The sequence below is a fragment of the Alexandromys fortis genome, unplaced genomic scaffold (genome assembly GCF_014885135.2).
Source record: "Alexandromys fortis isolate MF-2015 unplaced genomic scaffold, M_Fortis_MF-2015_v1.1 scaffold_79, whole genome shotgun sequence".
NCBI lineage: Eukaryota > Metazoa > Chordata > Mammalia > Rodentia > Cricetidae > Alexandromys > Alexandromys fortis.
The window spans coordinates 5,666,894-5,684,648 of NW_026067964.1; the positions used below are offsets into that span (position 1 = coordinate 5,666,894).

General features: G+C 39.7%; 1 protein-coding gene across 1 annotated transcript in view; it reads right to left on the reverse strand.

The window, feature by feature from the left end:
- Ap3b1 (adaptor related protein complex 3 subunit beta 1) overlaps positions 1–17,755 on the reverse strand; it is a 201,156-nt gene that overhangs the window by 105,726 nt on the left and 77,675 nt on the right. The window contains exons 8-12 of the mRNA XM_050153860.1: positions 9,940–10,092; positions 6,833–6,930; positions 4,868–4,922; positions 4,701–4,772; positions 2,267–2,329 (exon numbers count right to left, since the gene is read on the reverse strand). Coding sequence (XP_050009817.1) covers positions 2,267–2,329; positions 4,701–4,772; positions 4,868–4,922; positions 6,833–6,930; positions 9,940–10,092 — 441 coding nt within the window. The remainder of the gene's footprint in view (positions 1–2,266; positions 2,330–4,700; positions 4,773–4,867; positions 4,923–6,832; positions 6,931–9,939; positions 10,093–17,755) is intronic.

Genomic DNA, 17,755 nt, shown 5'->3' on the forward strand with positions numbered 1-17,755 from the left:
CGACATTGGGATTATCAAGTAAATACAAGCTAATTTTGATAGCTTTGTCAAGATGAAAGAATTTAGAATACACAGTCCTCTCTTAAGCCCAACAGGAGCCAAGTGATGCTCACTTCATTCTTCTCTTGTTATGTAATGTGCTCCTTCTATAGCAAAGGTACATTTTTTGTTTGTTTGTTTTGTTTTTTCGAGACAGGGTTTCTCTGTGGCTTTGGAGCCTGCCCTGGAACTAGCTCTGTAGACCAGGTTGGTCTCGAACTCACAGAGATCCACCTGCCTCTGCAAAGGTACATTTTGAGCCAGGGTCATTCACCTGCAGCCAGGTGACAAATGGAGAGGGGGGAGCATCACCCAAAGACAGTAATTAGCTTAAGAGCTGAGTTGAGAAGATGCTGAGAGCATGCTCTGTGGTTTCATCTCATTTACCCAGGGAGAGAACGGGGCACCTTTCCAAACACCTAAAAGTTCAGAGCCACTGAGATGGTTTAAGAGTGACAGCAACAGACCAATAGCTATAGTAACCTGTGCTTCACTAAAACTACAAGTACTAGTTCACAAAATCAGTCCACATCACTTTCAAACAGAACAGTAGAGACACATATTAACACATACTTAGAAAGAGTTCTGTCTAACTAAAGGAAGTAAAAGGCCTTTGCAAAACTGACAACCTTATATACTCTGTGACTCTGGTTACAACTTTCCTAAATTTAAAAGCTAGACTTTTATTTTTTAAAAAAAGATTCCTAACCCCAAATTCTAAGTAAGTAAATACAGAATTGACTCTATGGGTATCTAAGAAAAATATACACTAAACAGTGAGAAATCAAAGAAAAAAAACAAAAGATGCAAATAACATAGGAATTTAGTGTAAACTCTCAAGGAGGTGACTAAATGTTGAAGAAACAAGTGACACTTTCCAGTGGGAAAAACCAAAGAAGACTTACAACTGTTCCCAAATAGATAATTTCATTGCTATAATTTAAAAGAATGCATTAGAGCTGTTGAGGAAACTCCCTATTTCAATCACAAAGTTATTATGAACAAATTTAAGTAAGTGTAAAAAAAGACAGACAGAAAAAAGGATGGATTTAAAAGTTTCAAAGAAAAGTGGATCTTTTATACAACAGCTCACAGTAAGTAAGTTGATGAACACCTCTCGCAAGAGGCTCACTGACTACTGCAGAGAACACAAGGGCATGCCCCCTGCTGTTCTGGGAGTGCCGGGCAGGTGCAGAAATATGACAAGACTATACAGCAAGGGAAAGGGGACATGAGCAAAGACCAACAACAGTTAAGAATGAAATAAGACTATATAAGTGATTTAAAATTAAAATCCAAAAAACGATCTCTAGTCTAAGAAGAGCTTGAGAAGCCCAGTTTTTCTAGCATGTCCATATGAGGAGAGCTCTCTGTCATTCTAATTTTGTCACTAATTTTACTAGTGACAAATTACTACTAATTTTACAGCACGGAAGTTCAGTAACCCAGTAACAAAATAATTGTGGACATGTAGTAACATCCTATGACTCTTGACCAAAGTATAAAAGAAATACAGTAAAAAAAAAAAAAAAAAAAAAACCATGGTGTTTATATACAGGTAAAAAGAAATTCAGAGTGGGCTTATGGAGGAACTCCAGCCACAGACTTCACTAGATTTTAAATATTGAAAACTAGTAAGAACTCCAAGGCTGCTGTATAGGGTGTGAAGCTCTTAGCACTGACACAGGTTTATTTCTGCTTTAAAGTTCATCCTTTCATCATAAAGTACATAAAGCCAATGAAATAAACTAATCAAAATAGATTCTCTCCCTCACAGTATGGGTCCTGGGCTCAGCAGCAAGCACCTTTAGCAGAGGACAACACACCGGAGTCACCACTCCCCACACACTCAGTAATAAAGCTTGAGCTAAAAGGGGCAATCTACAAGGGAGGACCAGGTAACAATGATGTGTTCTCACGGGCACAGGAAGTCATTTTAGAGCACGGTGGCAGCGTGGACAGAATCCTTAACAAAAACAAAAGATTTTACACCCAGTGATGAGCCAGTCTTCCCAGTGCCATGGAAACAGAAAGGGAAACAAGAACATTTATTCTATGCCGTACATTGTAGTTAATGCTTATTCTCGAAAACAGAAAAATTCCCAGTTGCTCATCTTTCCCTAAACTGTTTTATTTATGCAGCTGCGTATTTCTAGGTTGAGTAGAAGGCATATTTAACTTAAAATTGAACATATTTTAGAAACTACAATTAGCATTGTATACAAACCTGAAATTCCCGAAGAAGAGTTGATATGTTGGCTTCATTTGCCAAGTTTGTCAAAATTTCAAGCTACAATAGAGTAAAAGAGAAAGTAAACATTTTAAAACACACAAAAAAAGATGAATTTAACAGAGACTAAACATCCATATGAAACTTGATTTTTTAAAAATTACTGTCATGTGAGGCTCTGTACCCTTGAAGGGGGTCTTAGTCTGTTTCCTCGGGTCTACAGAGACTAGATAATTACACAGTTCTTAAAAATAACTAACAAAACAATCCCCATCTTTACTAATTGTGTTAATTTTACAATTCATATCTAATTAACCTAAACAATTTGTTAGCTCAACTTTTATTTTTTTATTAATAAAGTTAGGAAACAATTTGCCCTTCATGTAACACTTCTGTTTTCCAGATACCAATTAATTTTCTTGATTGGCTATCTCACCCCACCTTCCCAGACACTTAAGACGATTTATACATGTATGAAGTGCGAAATTAAAAGTCTGTCTCCACTGAGGTTGAGAAATCTACTTTACCCATAAAAAGATTAATTATTCTGAAGGTGGCATAAACATGAGACCAATAGAAAAACACAGCCCAACATGTCCACTACAACACTCATATCAAGTTTTACATTAAAAGTCAACGACATAAACAATTCAATTAAAAGGCACAGCATTTAGAAAAAATTTACATATTCTGTGTAAACTTATTTTATCACTTAACTTGCTTTATCTATTGGAAATCTGTTCTCTAAGAATATAGCTTGACTAGTCATTTTATTTTAATAAGAAAATTGAGACAATTTTTTAATGCAGGGGAGAGACAAAGTCTCATGTATCCCAGGCAAGCTTCAAACTTACTATGTAACTAATGACCTAATGTTACTGTCTCTCCCTCTGAAGTCTGGCAATAACACATGGGCTAGTTATTTTAAAGTATTTTTAAAATGTAAAAACATTATTTTTAGTAGTACTGGGAACTAACCTAGGTCTCTGAGCATGCTAATCAAACATCCTACCACTGAAACATATGAGTCTTTGTTCATACAACTTTTAAAAAATAGCTTCAAACCCATTTTTTAAATCTACATGTGAATTACACAGAACTGCTTTTCACTAAAACACATAAGATAGAGTTTGATAGAGTTACCAAACTGATACAAAATCACCCCTACATACTGCTGCCTATAAATAAAGACAGGCTTGGAAGAATGAGACAAAATCAGAACAATCAAGAAATTAATATGAAGATTTTGTTTCCACACAACTGTTCTATATGTTTATGTTTTAATAACTACCTCAACAGTATATAAATACAAAGATCATCCAACTTAGTATCAAATAAAGCATTTTGTTACTCCCTTTGCTGTAAAATTATCCAGTCTTTCAGCTCACATTTATTACTTGAAATGTTTTATAATTACAAAGCAGGAGTCTGTTATTGATGTTGAAAATATCATACTGTTTGTGTTTCACCAACTTTCTTGTGAGTAAACCCATTTTTAATGAAAATAACACTGTCCCAATATTTAAAAGAATGTCTATTTTTTTCTTCATTAGTTTTTAATGTCTCTGACATAGCACACAGTATGCAGAAATGTCCCCATGCCCTGCCTAGGGCCCTACCGTCTTACCATCACAATGAACTCTACAACACAGGGCTTTCATCATCTCTGTTAGTCTATGCCCAGTTTTTCAAAGCACCCACACATCATACCAACCATAAAAACATTCACAAAAGTTATTTTAAATACTTCCAAATGTCATTTTTTTCCACAAATCTTCCACAGAATCAGCTCCACCTTTTTACTTAGTATAGGACTTAATTCAAATCTCCACTGTCTGTCTGAAGCACAAAACACTACATTATCTATGTACATACCTGTATCTCTCAGCATGCTAAGTTATCTGAGATACAGATAACCACACATCTGAAATCAGTACAATAACTAGCCCATAATAATATAGGCAAAGAATAACAATTTAAAGGTACATTTTTTAAAAGAAGAAGACAACAATTTACAGAGCTGGGGAAATAGCTAAGTTTGCAAAATACAAACACAGAGACCTGAACTGATCCTTATTTGCATGCACTGTGACTTTAGAGCTGGGAACATAGGCTGGATGCAGCGTGCACTGTGCCCTTAGAGCTAGGGGACAGAGGCAGGACTCCTTCCTTGCCTACTTGGGGAGTTCCAGACCACTGAAAGAACTTGTCTCAAAATAAAATAAAATAAAATAAAATAAAATAATTTGGCACCTGAGAACAATACCCAAGGTTGTTCTCTGACTTCTGCACATGCACACACACACACACACACACATACACTTGAACACACTCATGCACACAACAGAGCATAGTTTACAGAAGCCAGAGGCTACTGTAGTATCTCTTCAAAGTACACAGCAGCTAAAGAAGCTGTATGAAGCATACAGACCTTCAGTGTCTTGATCATAGTTGGATCAGTGGACCTGACATAGAAACTCTTCAGGTAAGGTTCAAACATACCCTAGGTCAAAAAAAAAAAAAAAAAAAAAAGAAATGGGTAAATACATTTATCACACTGGTGTGCTTCTTTAAATTAAACGTTCACAATATACATACCTTTCTCTGAATTGACATAGTTGCAATATTTTGTAAGACAATATACTGCACCTCCCTAAAAGTGAAAAGACATTTCAGTAGTCATATCCAATGAAACATATTATGAAAATAATACATTAAAAAGAATCCGTAAGAAAACTCAGAGGCAACAAAATTTTTAACTACAAGACTCTACATGTTTAGTAACTATGAGGCATTCATATCTTCTTTCCAGTGCACTTGTACTCGAGAATACTAACATTCTGTGCGGTAGGTATATCATGAGATGGAGGCAGAGCTCACTTTATGATACTGTACCCTCTGAAATACAAGGCCAGTATTGCTGCTTTGCACACATAAGGAAAATGAGTGGAGGAAATGCAATCACAGTGCTAACCCACATTCTTATCAGGGGGCTCACAGTGTCAACAACCAGTCACAGATCAAAAGGAAGGCCTGGTTTAAAAAAGTCACATTATGCTATTCCTAAGGCTTCATATCTAATAAAGGACAGAATCTACTATTAAATTCACATTAATCTGGTAAAGCCTTTCTACCAGAGAACCATTCCAGATCTTTCTAGCACCATTTGAACTAACTATCCATTGCAAACAAGTATCACCGAGCTGGTAACAAAAAGTGGCTGAAGATAAAGCAGAGGTGAGAGCGGGATGAAACAGCTTCTGACTTGTTTCTCAAATAGCAGGAGTGAGCAAGGGCGTGAGGGGCACAGTCAGCAAACACGTTCCCATCCCAGCTAGTGCAGCAGTGCAATGGAGGGTAGAAAACAACGACATCAAGCAGCTAGCAGTGCAAAATGTCTGTGCAACCTTGACCAACGGAACAATGAATGATGTTTTTAAACATCATACAACACTAATGCTAACTTTACAGCTCTAATGAAAGAACTCATCTTTTTAGGTTTTCCGTTTGTTTGAAATTGCTTATCTGAACTATTGAATTATACAGAGGGAAACTGTAAAGATGGCATGTTCTATCTATCCATACAGGAAACTAAAGAGCACAGGGCTCTTTAAAGGGAATAGTTATTTTCTAGTAGCTACTCTTGGAGGTTAAGGAGATGATTTAGCAGATAGGACGGCTTGCTATGCAAACACAAAGACAGTTCAAATCCCCAGAACCTATGTAAAGCTGGGAGTGACACCTGTAAGCCTGTGCTCCAGCACTGTGAAGGTTAAGAGAGAAGGCCCTGAGAGCCACCCGTCTGTCTACCTGTTTAGTAAGAGAATTGTCTCAAGGGAATCCAGCATAAGGTCAGAGCAGAATACTAGACATCACCCTCTAGTATCCATATGCTCCAGAGACACACATGTGCAGCATAAAAAACATACACACATATAGTCCTACTAACACACATGCATACACCACTGTTCACACCACACACACAAAATCAAAACAACAAAAAAAATAAATAGCTCTTTTTAAAACAGAAGAAACTAGTGATTGAACATTCCAATTTTATATGAAGTAGGATTCTGCCAAGCAACATGACATGGTCTCTGCTATTATTCTAAGGCAACGGTTTTCAAAGTGTGGGTCATGACCCCTGTGGGGACCAAATGACCCTTTCAGAGGGGTCACCTAAGACCCACTGGAAAACACATATAATTACATTGTGATTCATAACAGTAGTAAGATAAAGTAGCAAGGAAAAGTTTTATGGTTGGGGACAGTTTTTAGTGATTCCAGAATAAATAAAATTTCCAAACAGCAAGACTGCTAAACCCAGCAAAACAAAGTACATGCTCTATGTTGCAACATACGTTAATATCTCTGGACCTGAAGCTAGAAACTTCTATTTTTCTTCACTAAGACTGAGATCCTTTTATAATAACCCATTATGTGTGAGACCTTACTTATGAAAGTCAACTATATACCCCAGGCTGAGGAGAGGGACTACATTTGCCTCAACACTACTTCTGCAAGAATACAAAGAAAAAAAGCACAAGCAAAATCACAACCTACCTATTGCTACGCAGTAGGCGCACCAGGGACTTAGAAATAATGCCAGCCTCTGACTTGGGTGAAATGTGCCAGTACAGCTGGGCAACAGCCATAACCACCTGCAAGAACAGAAACAGAGCACAGTGACCATCTAAGCAACGGGGTCCAAACGCATCCTCACTCCACATGTGTTCCCTCGAAACACCTTTACAACTCTTGCGAAGTAGAATGAAATGTTCAAGTCTTTGTAGGGGGTTGAAGTCACTTTCCCCAAAGTACTTCCTACCTTCACAAAGTGCTTATATTTGAGAGCAGAAGGTTAGTGGTGTGAGACAGGACCATTGTGAGTAGAAGGGCCCTAAGGTATGTGTCCTCACAAGATACAGATAAAATGCAATGTCAAGATGAAAGCAGAAAAGTGAGTGATTGTCTGTATGCCAAGAAATGCAAAGATCACCAGCAACTACCTTCCAACGAGGAAAGAGACAGCATCTCCCTGGACCCTCCAGAGGATACAGCCTATTCATACCTGACTTCAGTCTCTGGCTGTCTGGGATGTAAAAACTCCTGTCCTTTTCATACACCTAGATTGTGGCAATTTGTATGACCCGAAACTAACACATCATGGGGGGGGGGGTGCCATAAATGAACTGCCCACAGTGACAATAGTCCTGGGCAAAAAAAAAAAAAAAAAAAAAAAAAATCAAACAACAACAAAAAACCCTTCATGCTGTTCATGATTGAGTGCTGGCTGCTTAGTCACACAATTCTAAAGAGAAGCAGGTGCGACTTCTAAACCATGCCAGATTGGGTGGGAAGAGGGGTGAGAATAGGAAACGGAGCAGCAACAAGTTGTCTGAAGTCAAGGAAAGCGAATCAAAATGCAGCAACAAGGAGCTTGCAGCACTCTGTCTTTTTAAGATTCACAACTTTAACGCTAGTCTCAGAGCATCTGGGGCCACGGGACTGGAAATGGGCTGTTCTCCAAATAAACCTGTACCGCATTTCTCTCTCATGTGCCTTTACGTTCAGAGTCATGATTCCTCGCCACCGAAAGTATCTAGTTCAGCATGTGGATGCTGAGACTCAGCACCGAAATGGTTCACAAGACAAATGAACACTAATTTAGTTCTGTTCAGTACACTGCAAGTTTCAGGCATGCCTGGATAATACACCACACACTAAGGCGCCTAAGCTAAAGACATTCTTTATAAAAGAAAAATCATCTTTAAAAAAACAGTTCATGGGATCCTAATATACTGTTTTTGTAATATTTAAAAAATAGTAAGTTGACTATGGCTTTCATCTGGAACCTGGGAATTCAAGAACAGTAAGATCTCATTTCCTCACTTGTGCTCTTTTTTTTTAAAATATTTATTTATTTGTTATGTATACAATATTCTATATTCTGTGTGTATGCCTGCAGGCCAGAACAGGGCACCAGACCTTATTACAGATGGTTGTGAGCTACCATGTGGTTGCTGGGACTTGAACTCAGGACCTTTGGAAGAACAGGCAATGCTCTTAACCACTGAGCCATCTCTCCAGCCCCTCACTTGTGCTCTTAAAGTGTAAAACATCCACACCCATATGCGAGGATGTGAACTGTATTTTCTCTAAGTCAAGACGCAGCTTTCACTTGGTATGTCATCTTTTGAATATATTAGTCAAGCCACTCCCAAATCTAAAAGAACTAAATGACCTCCCTTTGCCTCATGATCTATAAAAACAGTAGCTTAAATTTTCTTCAATACTACACATGAAATCTGAAAATCAAGTTGTAAAAAGCCACTGGGGAAACTCTCACAACTCCAAAGTCCAGACTGGCTGAAAGAACTCAAGCCCCAGGCCTTCCACCTGCTCATAATTAAAGCATCCCATACTGCACACTCCTCTTGACCATCCCATAGTCTTCTGCTTCTGCCTCCAATACAGTCACTACCCTGATCCATCAAGCTTTCTAAAACGAGTTCCCAAAATTCACTTTCAAACATAAGAACAAGTGTGTGTTTCTTTCTTTTGTTTTTGTTGTTTGTTTTTTGAGATGTTTCTCTGTGTAGCCTTGGCTGTCCTGGAACTCGCTATGTAGACCAGCCTGGCCTTGAGCTCACAGAGATCTGCTTCCCTTGTGCTGGGATTAAAGGTGTGTGCCACCACTGCCCAGCTATATTTCTTTGTTTTGAAACAGGGTCTCACTATGTAGTCTCACCTGGTCTGAAACTCCCTATGTAGTCCAGGTTGGCTTCTAACTCACAGAGATCTACCTGCCTCTACCTTCTGAATTCTGGGACTGAAGAAATGAGCAACTACACCTGATAAGAGTAAGGTTGTTGTTTTTTAATCTTCATAATTCTTCAAAAGTCAGGCTTCATTTAAATCTACTTACACAAGGCAAGGTAACATAATACACTCAGAACCATGGCAGCCTATGGCACACTAGCAAATGAGCAGGGACCCCACATATGCACAGAAACAACCATGTACCCTGGGATTCAATACCTGGCATTGTCAGCAAACGTCTAAATCATAAAACCAACTCCCAAGACAAAATGAAGCTAACAGTGAGTCCATGATACTTTCCGTGAGTAGCAGCTATTAGGGAGATGAGGCACACTAAACACAAGCATGCGTTTGACCGTATTAGTGACTTCATGCCTTACTGTGATGAGGAACACTAAGCACAAGAATGTGTTTAGCTGTATCAGTGAATTCATGCCTTACTATGACTGAGCTTTTGAATGATGACTTGGAATTACATTACTAGTAGTACCATAGAAACTTCTGCTAATTGCTAAGTATACAAACTTCTAAAGGCTAAATTCTCAAAGGAGTACAGAAAAAAGTAGTAAGTTCCTTATATTTGAAGATTTACTAAATGAAGAAAATAATTCATTATTTTCTTAATTAAAACAAATCTAGCTTTACATGTTTCAAAACAATGAAGGTTAAAAACAATTTACAATACAGATTCGGGTCTCAAAGTTTCAATCCCACACATTTCTAGCTACCCATCACACGTGTCTGTTGTATGAATGTTCCAGTCACACGCTCAGTACTGACTGTACATACTTTCAATCAATGTTTGGTCTTTACATCTGTGAAACAGGTCTTTCCTAGTTTCAACATACCGCTGCATTCCTGCTCTGAAGCAAAGGCTTTGTGTTTCGAATCAAGAGCCTATGGTCTGGATCCATAGTATATGGCCTCTTTTTGTCTCTCTTTTCCTTCTCTTCATCCTCAGAGTCATAGAAATTCTTTTCGTTGTCTTCTAGACCATCGTCCTGTGAAGAAAACAAATCCAACCCCAAGATTAGGTGAGACTGTGAACAGCCAAGACATTACACAGCCAAAGAAACTATTCCTTTGAAAACATCTGCAGTAATAGGCTGGGGAGACGCTCAATCCACAAAGTGCCTGTCTTGTAGGCTAAGGGCCTGAGTTCAGTCCCCAGTATCCATATATGCAAATAATCAAGGGTGAAGACTCAGTTTCTATGGCTGGACTATAAGCACTCACTTAAAACCTTAAATCAAAATTAATCAAACATATTTAAACTCTACCTGAAAATAACACATAATAAAAATGCTTTTTTAAACTGTAACTACAGAAAACTACAGCTGGCAATAAAATCCTAAAATGCTCATAAATATTTCTTTTAATAAGCAATTATTTGTTCTGTTTCTTCTTCATTATTAATATATTTTATTAGAGTTTGATTATATTACTTTAATGAAAAATATATTTTAATACATTTTTTACTTATAAAACATTTAGGATTGTGGTAGTAATCTTAATTAAAAAATTTCAAAGGAGTAATTTTTCATTACTATTTTCCCACACAAGCATCAAAGATGTTATAGAGCTATTTAAATTTTTTCTAGAAACTCTTACTTATTAATTCTTACAATTTCCTAAAATAGAAGGGAGAACTTGAAATAACATTTATATGTGGCCCAGAGAAGTCAACAAGTTAAAACATCTCTACTTTAAAGTTTTAATAGGGACAATAAGATTTTAAAAAGAAAGAAAACAGCTGCCTGTAGCTGAAACAACTGACTCCACTTATTAACGACATATTTCCCTCAAAATCCTATTACATGTTTACAAAATTTCAGTTTGGTTCTTTCTTTTATGGTCTTCTTTCAGCAAGAGACTTCCTATGTATCTCAGACTGACCAAAATCTGGCAGTCCAGCTTCAGGTCCTAAGAACTACGGTTACAGATTTACACCTGGCTGCATGTATCTGTACCAACTACTGCTCTCTATGGAATCCAAACTGTGGAAGAGAGGCCAAGAGAAATGAAAAGGTCGACATCACAAAGCTCAGTACATGACTACGAGGCAGGAACTAATGCCCAACAGGTTTAAACTGGGATTGGCTGTGGATATGTCTTTTGAGACTTTTAACTAGAGAACAGACAGTGGCACAAACTGGATGTCAAATACATATGGCCAGCACAGGTGTACAGAGACAGGGCCAGCACGGTGTAGAGACAGGGCCAGCACGGTGTACAGAGACAGGGCCAGCACGGTATAGAGACAGGGCCAGCACGGTGTAGAGACAGGGCCAGCACGGTGTACAGAGACAGGGCCAGCACGGGTGTACAGAGACGGGGCCAGCACGGGTGTATGGAGACAGGGCCAGCACGGTGTACAGAGACAGGGCCAGCATGGGTGTATGGAGACGGGGCCAGCACGGGTGTATGGAGACAGGGCCAGCACGGGTGTACGGAGACAGGGCCAGCGCGGGTATACAGAGTCAGAGTCAGCACGGGTGTACGGAGACAGGGCCAGCGCGGGTATAAGGAGTCATGGCCAGCACGGGTGTACGGAGACAGGGCCAGCGCGGGTGTATGGAGACAGGGCCAGCACGGGTGTATGGAGACAGGGCCAGCGCGGGTGTATGGAGACAGGGCCAGCACGGGTGTATGGAGACAGGGCCAGCGCGGGTGTATGGAGACAGGGCCAGCGCGGGTATACAGTCAGAGTCAGCACGGTGTATGGAGACGGGCCAGCACGGGTGTACGGAGACAGGGCCAGCGCGGGTATACAGAGTCAGAGTCAGCACGGTGTATGGAGACGGGCCAGCATGGGTGTACGGAGACAGGCCAATGTCAGTGCTGCCGCATTACGAACCTTTCCCTGTTGTCACTGTTTGCTGTAACGCTTGACAGAAGATGTGTATTATAAAACTTCTATGGAGATTAAGTTCACTTAGTGAAGCTTATCCAAGGGCTCAGTCTCCAGCACAAATCAGCACTGAGAAGCAGAGACTCTGTATGCAGAGCTCTGAAGAGCGGGTGCTTCTTGTGTACAGTACCCAGTGTAGCATGCATCTGCTGCAGCAGCCTGCACTGGGCAGACCATAAAATAAACACAGTTCCTATGCTTAAGAAATTAAGGCGTAAAACAATTTTTATAGAAACGTCAGATTTAATCTTTATGTCACTTTTATATAAGGGCAATGATTTTGGCAATCAATTACAGAGTTAATTAAATTTGTCAATCTTTAAGAAAAATTCAACTTGACTGACAATACTTTGAGACACCGCTGACCCATCAAGTGGGGAAAGATTCGTGCTATCTTAAAAATAATAAATAACATACTTAACTAAGTAAGTGGAGGTTCAAAGTTGTTACACCTCTGACATCACTGAATAGTTGAAAGACAGTCGTTCTTTATTAAAAGTTATATGAGTGGAATGAATCTTACTTTTCCATATCCAGGGGCAGAAAAGCTACTTAAACAAGCAAGGGAAACAAGCTATATTAAGAAAGATAAGTGGTCTGTCTGCTTAAGAGTAAAAACAAATGAGTTTGAAAGACCTTGAAATGAACTTTATAAAAAGAAATTGCCAAATGTTCTAGTTAGGATATTACCCTTTTAAAAACATAAAAAAAAAAAACAATTCTAACACACCTCCACTCATACTGAAAGGCACGTGTCATAAATGTTCTATTTTTAGTAGAACTGCTTGCTTTCCAGAGCTTCCTCTACAATATGGAATACACTTGTGAGCTGAAGAGTGAAATCAGCTCCAGTGTATGCATCTGTTAATGGAGCACTAAGCAGAACGGCTTCTCCCATACACCTAGGAGAGCTGTGATGGAAGCCCTCAGTATTACCCCACACACAAAACCTGTATCAGAGTACACTGTGCATATTAATGTAGTCCTCTTTGTATGCTGGTTTCTCAGTCTATAGATAAAAGGGGTAACAAAGAAAAGGAAACTAAGCTATACGTTTCAGGGTCAAGAGGCAAGGAAAGAAAAGCACAGTTTACAGGTGCTTACCCCAAAGACATTCAACACACATTCAATTATTGGGCTACAGAGATGGCTCAATAGGTAAACACTTATGGTTCAACCTTGTGGGCCTGAGTCTGGATCCCCACAGCCCACAGAGGCTGGAAATGGTAAAGCACACCAGCAACACCAGCACTGGTGGAACAGACAAGAGATCCAGGGTTCACTGGACCACTTGTCCAGCCACAACAGCACACGTCAGGCACAGGGAAAGATTCCGCCTTTTAAAAGGCTATGGTGGGACTCTAGGGATGGCACAGATGTTAACAGCAGAAACTGCTCTTAAAGAGGAACCAGGTTTGCTTCCCAGCACCCAAATGGTAGTTCACAACTGTCTCCAGCTCTATTTCCAAGAGATCCAATTCCTCTTCTGGCCCCTGATGGCATTGTACAAGTATAGTATCCATACGTACGTACACGTACACACACACACACACACACACACGTGAAATGCTCATACACATAAAAATAAATTTTTATAATGTGGTAGTTTGAAAGAAAATAGCCAAACAGCTAGCAAAGGAAATGGCGGCAGTTAGGCTTTGATGGAGGAAGAGTGCCACTATGGGGGTGACCTTTGAGTCCATATGCTCAAGCTATGCTCAATGTCACAGTTCACTTCCTACTGCCTGTGGATCAAGATGTAGAACTCTCAGCCTCAGCTCCTTCTCCAACACCATGTCTGCCTGCATGCTGCTATGGACCACCATGATGATAATGGACTAAACCTCTGAAACTGTGAGCCACCGCAATTAATGTTTTCCTTTATAAGAGTCGCCGTGATCATGGTGTCTCTTCACAGCAACAGAAACCCTAACTAGATGTATAACTGAAAAGGTAATTAATGAAAAAAAAACATTCTAACATCAAATTTTTGCCTCCACATGTACCCCATGAGAGAGTACACTTGCACACACATGTGTACTCATGCAAAAATATTTAAAAGATTCAATCAATATACTACACATGTTTCTGTTAAAGGAGCTTAACTTTTATTCAATTGTGATTTGAACGAGAATGGCCCCCACAGTCTTATATATTTAAAAGTTAGGTCCTTAGTTGGTGTAACTGTTGTGGGAAGGATTTGGAGACACGGCCTTCTTACAAGTCACTGGGGGTGAGTTTTGACATTTCATAAACCCATACCATTCAGTGTGCCTCTCTCTGCATCATGCCTGTGGATCGGATGTAAACTCTCAGTTACTGCTCCAGTGCCGGCCTGCCTGCTGCCTTGCTCCCTGGCATGATGGTTATGGACTCACCCTCCAAGCAAACCCTCAATTAATGCTTCCTTTTACAAGTTGCCTTGGTGTTTCTTCACAGCAACAGAAAAGGAGGAAGGGACCATACAGGAAGCAAGGGAGGGAGAGGGTAAGAAACCCTCAGAAATAGACACAGAGAAATTTATTTTAAATCTTCTCATCTCATTTGAAAAATGGGAACCAATTTGTATTAAGAAAAGCTTTGTGGATTGTATAAAGTATTTTAAACACAGAGGAGACGCAGATATAATGGTATGATGGAGAATTACATAGGAACTGTGGAGTGCTGCAGGATAGAACAGGACCAAAAACTCCATGAGCAGAGGAACTGGGGAGCTGGATGATGCACACGGGGCACTAAATAGATTCTTGCACATGGATTTATGTGTTTAAATTCTTCTGTAACTTAAAATGGTGAGTCTAACTTCTTGCCTACCTAACTGGAGTATCCAAGACAGTGTGGTGCAGACAGATCCATGGAGCAGAACAGGAGGCCCACAAACACACTCAGAGGGACACAGCGCCACTGTCATAAAACTGACAATAATGCAAGGAAAATAAGTCTTTTCCAAAATTGGGTATCATCATATGAAAAATAAATGAATGTGAACACAGGCCTAAAACTCGACAAAAATTAACTTGATAATGGACTACGCACCAGAACGTAAAACACAATCTATAAGCTGCGAGAGGTTAACATAAAAGAAAACACAGATCAACTTAGGTACTTAGGTATGGCAACTTTTAGTTACAAAACCAAAGAATTGAATTGTGGGAAAAGAGTCCAAAAGCTCTATTTTTTGCACTTTGAAGTATTCTCAGTACTCATTAGGAATTTTACTGAGGTCTACAGAGTAGACCTACACTCTATAAACTACAAGCAAGAAGCAGAAACAAGACTTCATGGAGGAAAGAGAGCAGAAACAGGGTCCCTTGCGTTATTCCCTCTTTCAATAATGGACCCAGGGCTCAAGAAAAAAAAAAAAAAACTAGACTGAACTAAAAACCTATGCTTCACTAAGATGAAGTCAAGAGACTTAGAAGACAAGCCTCAGATAGGGAAGGCCCTTACTCAAACTATGCCAAGAATTGTTCAACCTTGACAACAAGAAGACAAGTGGCCCAGTCTTTAATATAGTTAAAAGCCTAGCAAGCCCCATCCTTTCCCACATCTTTGTGTGTGTGTGTGTGTGTCTCTCTCTCACACACACACACACCTATCAACCCCCTCCAGAGACCATCCACAAATCAAGGGAGCAAAGAATGCAAGAGTCAAAGGATGAGAAGGAACGACATGAAGAGCTGTCTTCTATGACATGTTGTGAAGATACCTGCAAAAGACCATTGACATTGCATCACGGAGATGAGCTCATGGGTCCCCATGTCCCTCTGAGAAAATACAGGCAGTTATATGTCAGGTAGGGACAGTCAAATTCCTTGGGGGTGTAGTCTCTGGTAATTTGCCTTTATTAGAGTAAATAATCTCATACTCATGTTCATGCAGCAGACCTGATGAAACACAGTAGGCACACAACAAAACACATAAAAGTGCATGCAGCACTTTGGGAAGAAGAAAGGGTTCAGTTATTGGGGGGGGGGTGTAAAGGGAAATATGATCAGAGTATATTATACGTGTATTAAATTGTGAAAATCATTTTTTAGAGTAAAGATGGCAAACAACCAAATAAAAAGATGGTCAATATGGTATGGCATTAAGGAATAGCCACATCAAAAAAGATATGACCTGTCAGAGCCCAGAGGATTATTTCCTGCAGTGGAACATGCACATGACAAATACAATGATGTTAACCCCACAGCTTTTGCTGATAATCATGTGTTAATGTAGGCTTCCAAACTTAAAGGTACAGATACACATGTGAGAGCTAAGGGCATACAGAGAAATCCCATCACTTCCAACTCATTTGACTGTGAACCAATGATGACTCGTTTTGTACAATCTAAGCTTTAAAAATGAAAACAAAAACAGCGAGTTTGAATATCTTAACTGTAGAATGTGAAAATAGGACCTCTCTACTCAACCATTCCAAAGCCAATGGCTAATGAAAACAAACAAACAAAAAAATCAGTATAGCTTCACTTTGCTCCACTCACTTCAGAAGACACACATATGACACTGAATGTTTCTTGAAGGCAAAACCACAAATAATGTTTTACTTTGGGAGAGGTATAGTCATCGTACCCCTGGTACACTGTAGGAAGGACACCATGAAGTGGGAAACCAGACTTACACAATAATACTGTGTACAGACCTTCTACCTGGAGCTCCAAACACAGTGCTCACAGACTCTGAGGACAATCTTTGCTTTGCACGGAGATTAAGGTGAGAGGCAGACAGACACTTCATCTGAGTTTGGTAAGAAATAAATACAAACTATCATCTTTTTGTCAGTTTACACAAGCAACAAAGAGAAAAAGTTAGCAATAGCTGAAACCACAAACAATATTTTATGTCTAAAATCTGATGACAGAAAAATATTTTTGAGAAATATACTTGCCTAATGTGAACAATGACGGGGCCGTGTGAAACAAACGGTATTATGAGCCACAAGTCTCTTGATACAGTAAAGTGCAAGCAGAAATATACCTTTTAATCCTCAAAACTCACGAGTCTGGAGGTGAAGCATGGATTTATCACCTTTCACAGGCAGAAAATAAAGAAGCACAGGACATACACTGCCCAGAGTCTCACGAGTTCAAAGCAAGGGCTGACCTGAACTCAGGAACTGCTCTTCTCTGTCCTATCGCCCCTCCCCTTTACTACTTGGCGCCTGTGACCACCAGCCTTCTGAATTCCACAACAACCTTAGGACTTACACCAAAATCACACAATCCTTGCAGCACGATGAGGCTTTAGACTGTACCTTAAGGCTGAAACCTGACTCCTGCAGGGGAGCATCCAGGACAGACCCATGTAAACTGAGACACTGCACTGGTCACCCCCAGTTATTATCTCAAATCAGCACAGCATTTGGGGCCTGAAGAAGCCTTCTTCCTGGTTAGCAGAGAGCCACCTCATGCAGGGTAAGTGCATCCCACACAATATAAACATGAGGAAGCAATCTCTGGCACAGCTGCTTACAAGGGCACTAAGTCCCTCCAAAGCAATGGTTCTCAACCTATGGACCATGATCCCTTTGGTACCAAACGACCCTTTCAAAGGGATCACCTATCAGATATCCTGCATATCAGATATTTACATTATGATTCATAAAAGTAGCAAAATTACAGTTATGAAGTAGCAATGAAATAATCTTATGCTTGGGGTCAGCACAACATGAGGAACTGAATTAAACAGCTGCAGTATCAGGAAGGCTGAGAATCACTGCTCTAAAGGTACCCTTACAGCTTTACCTA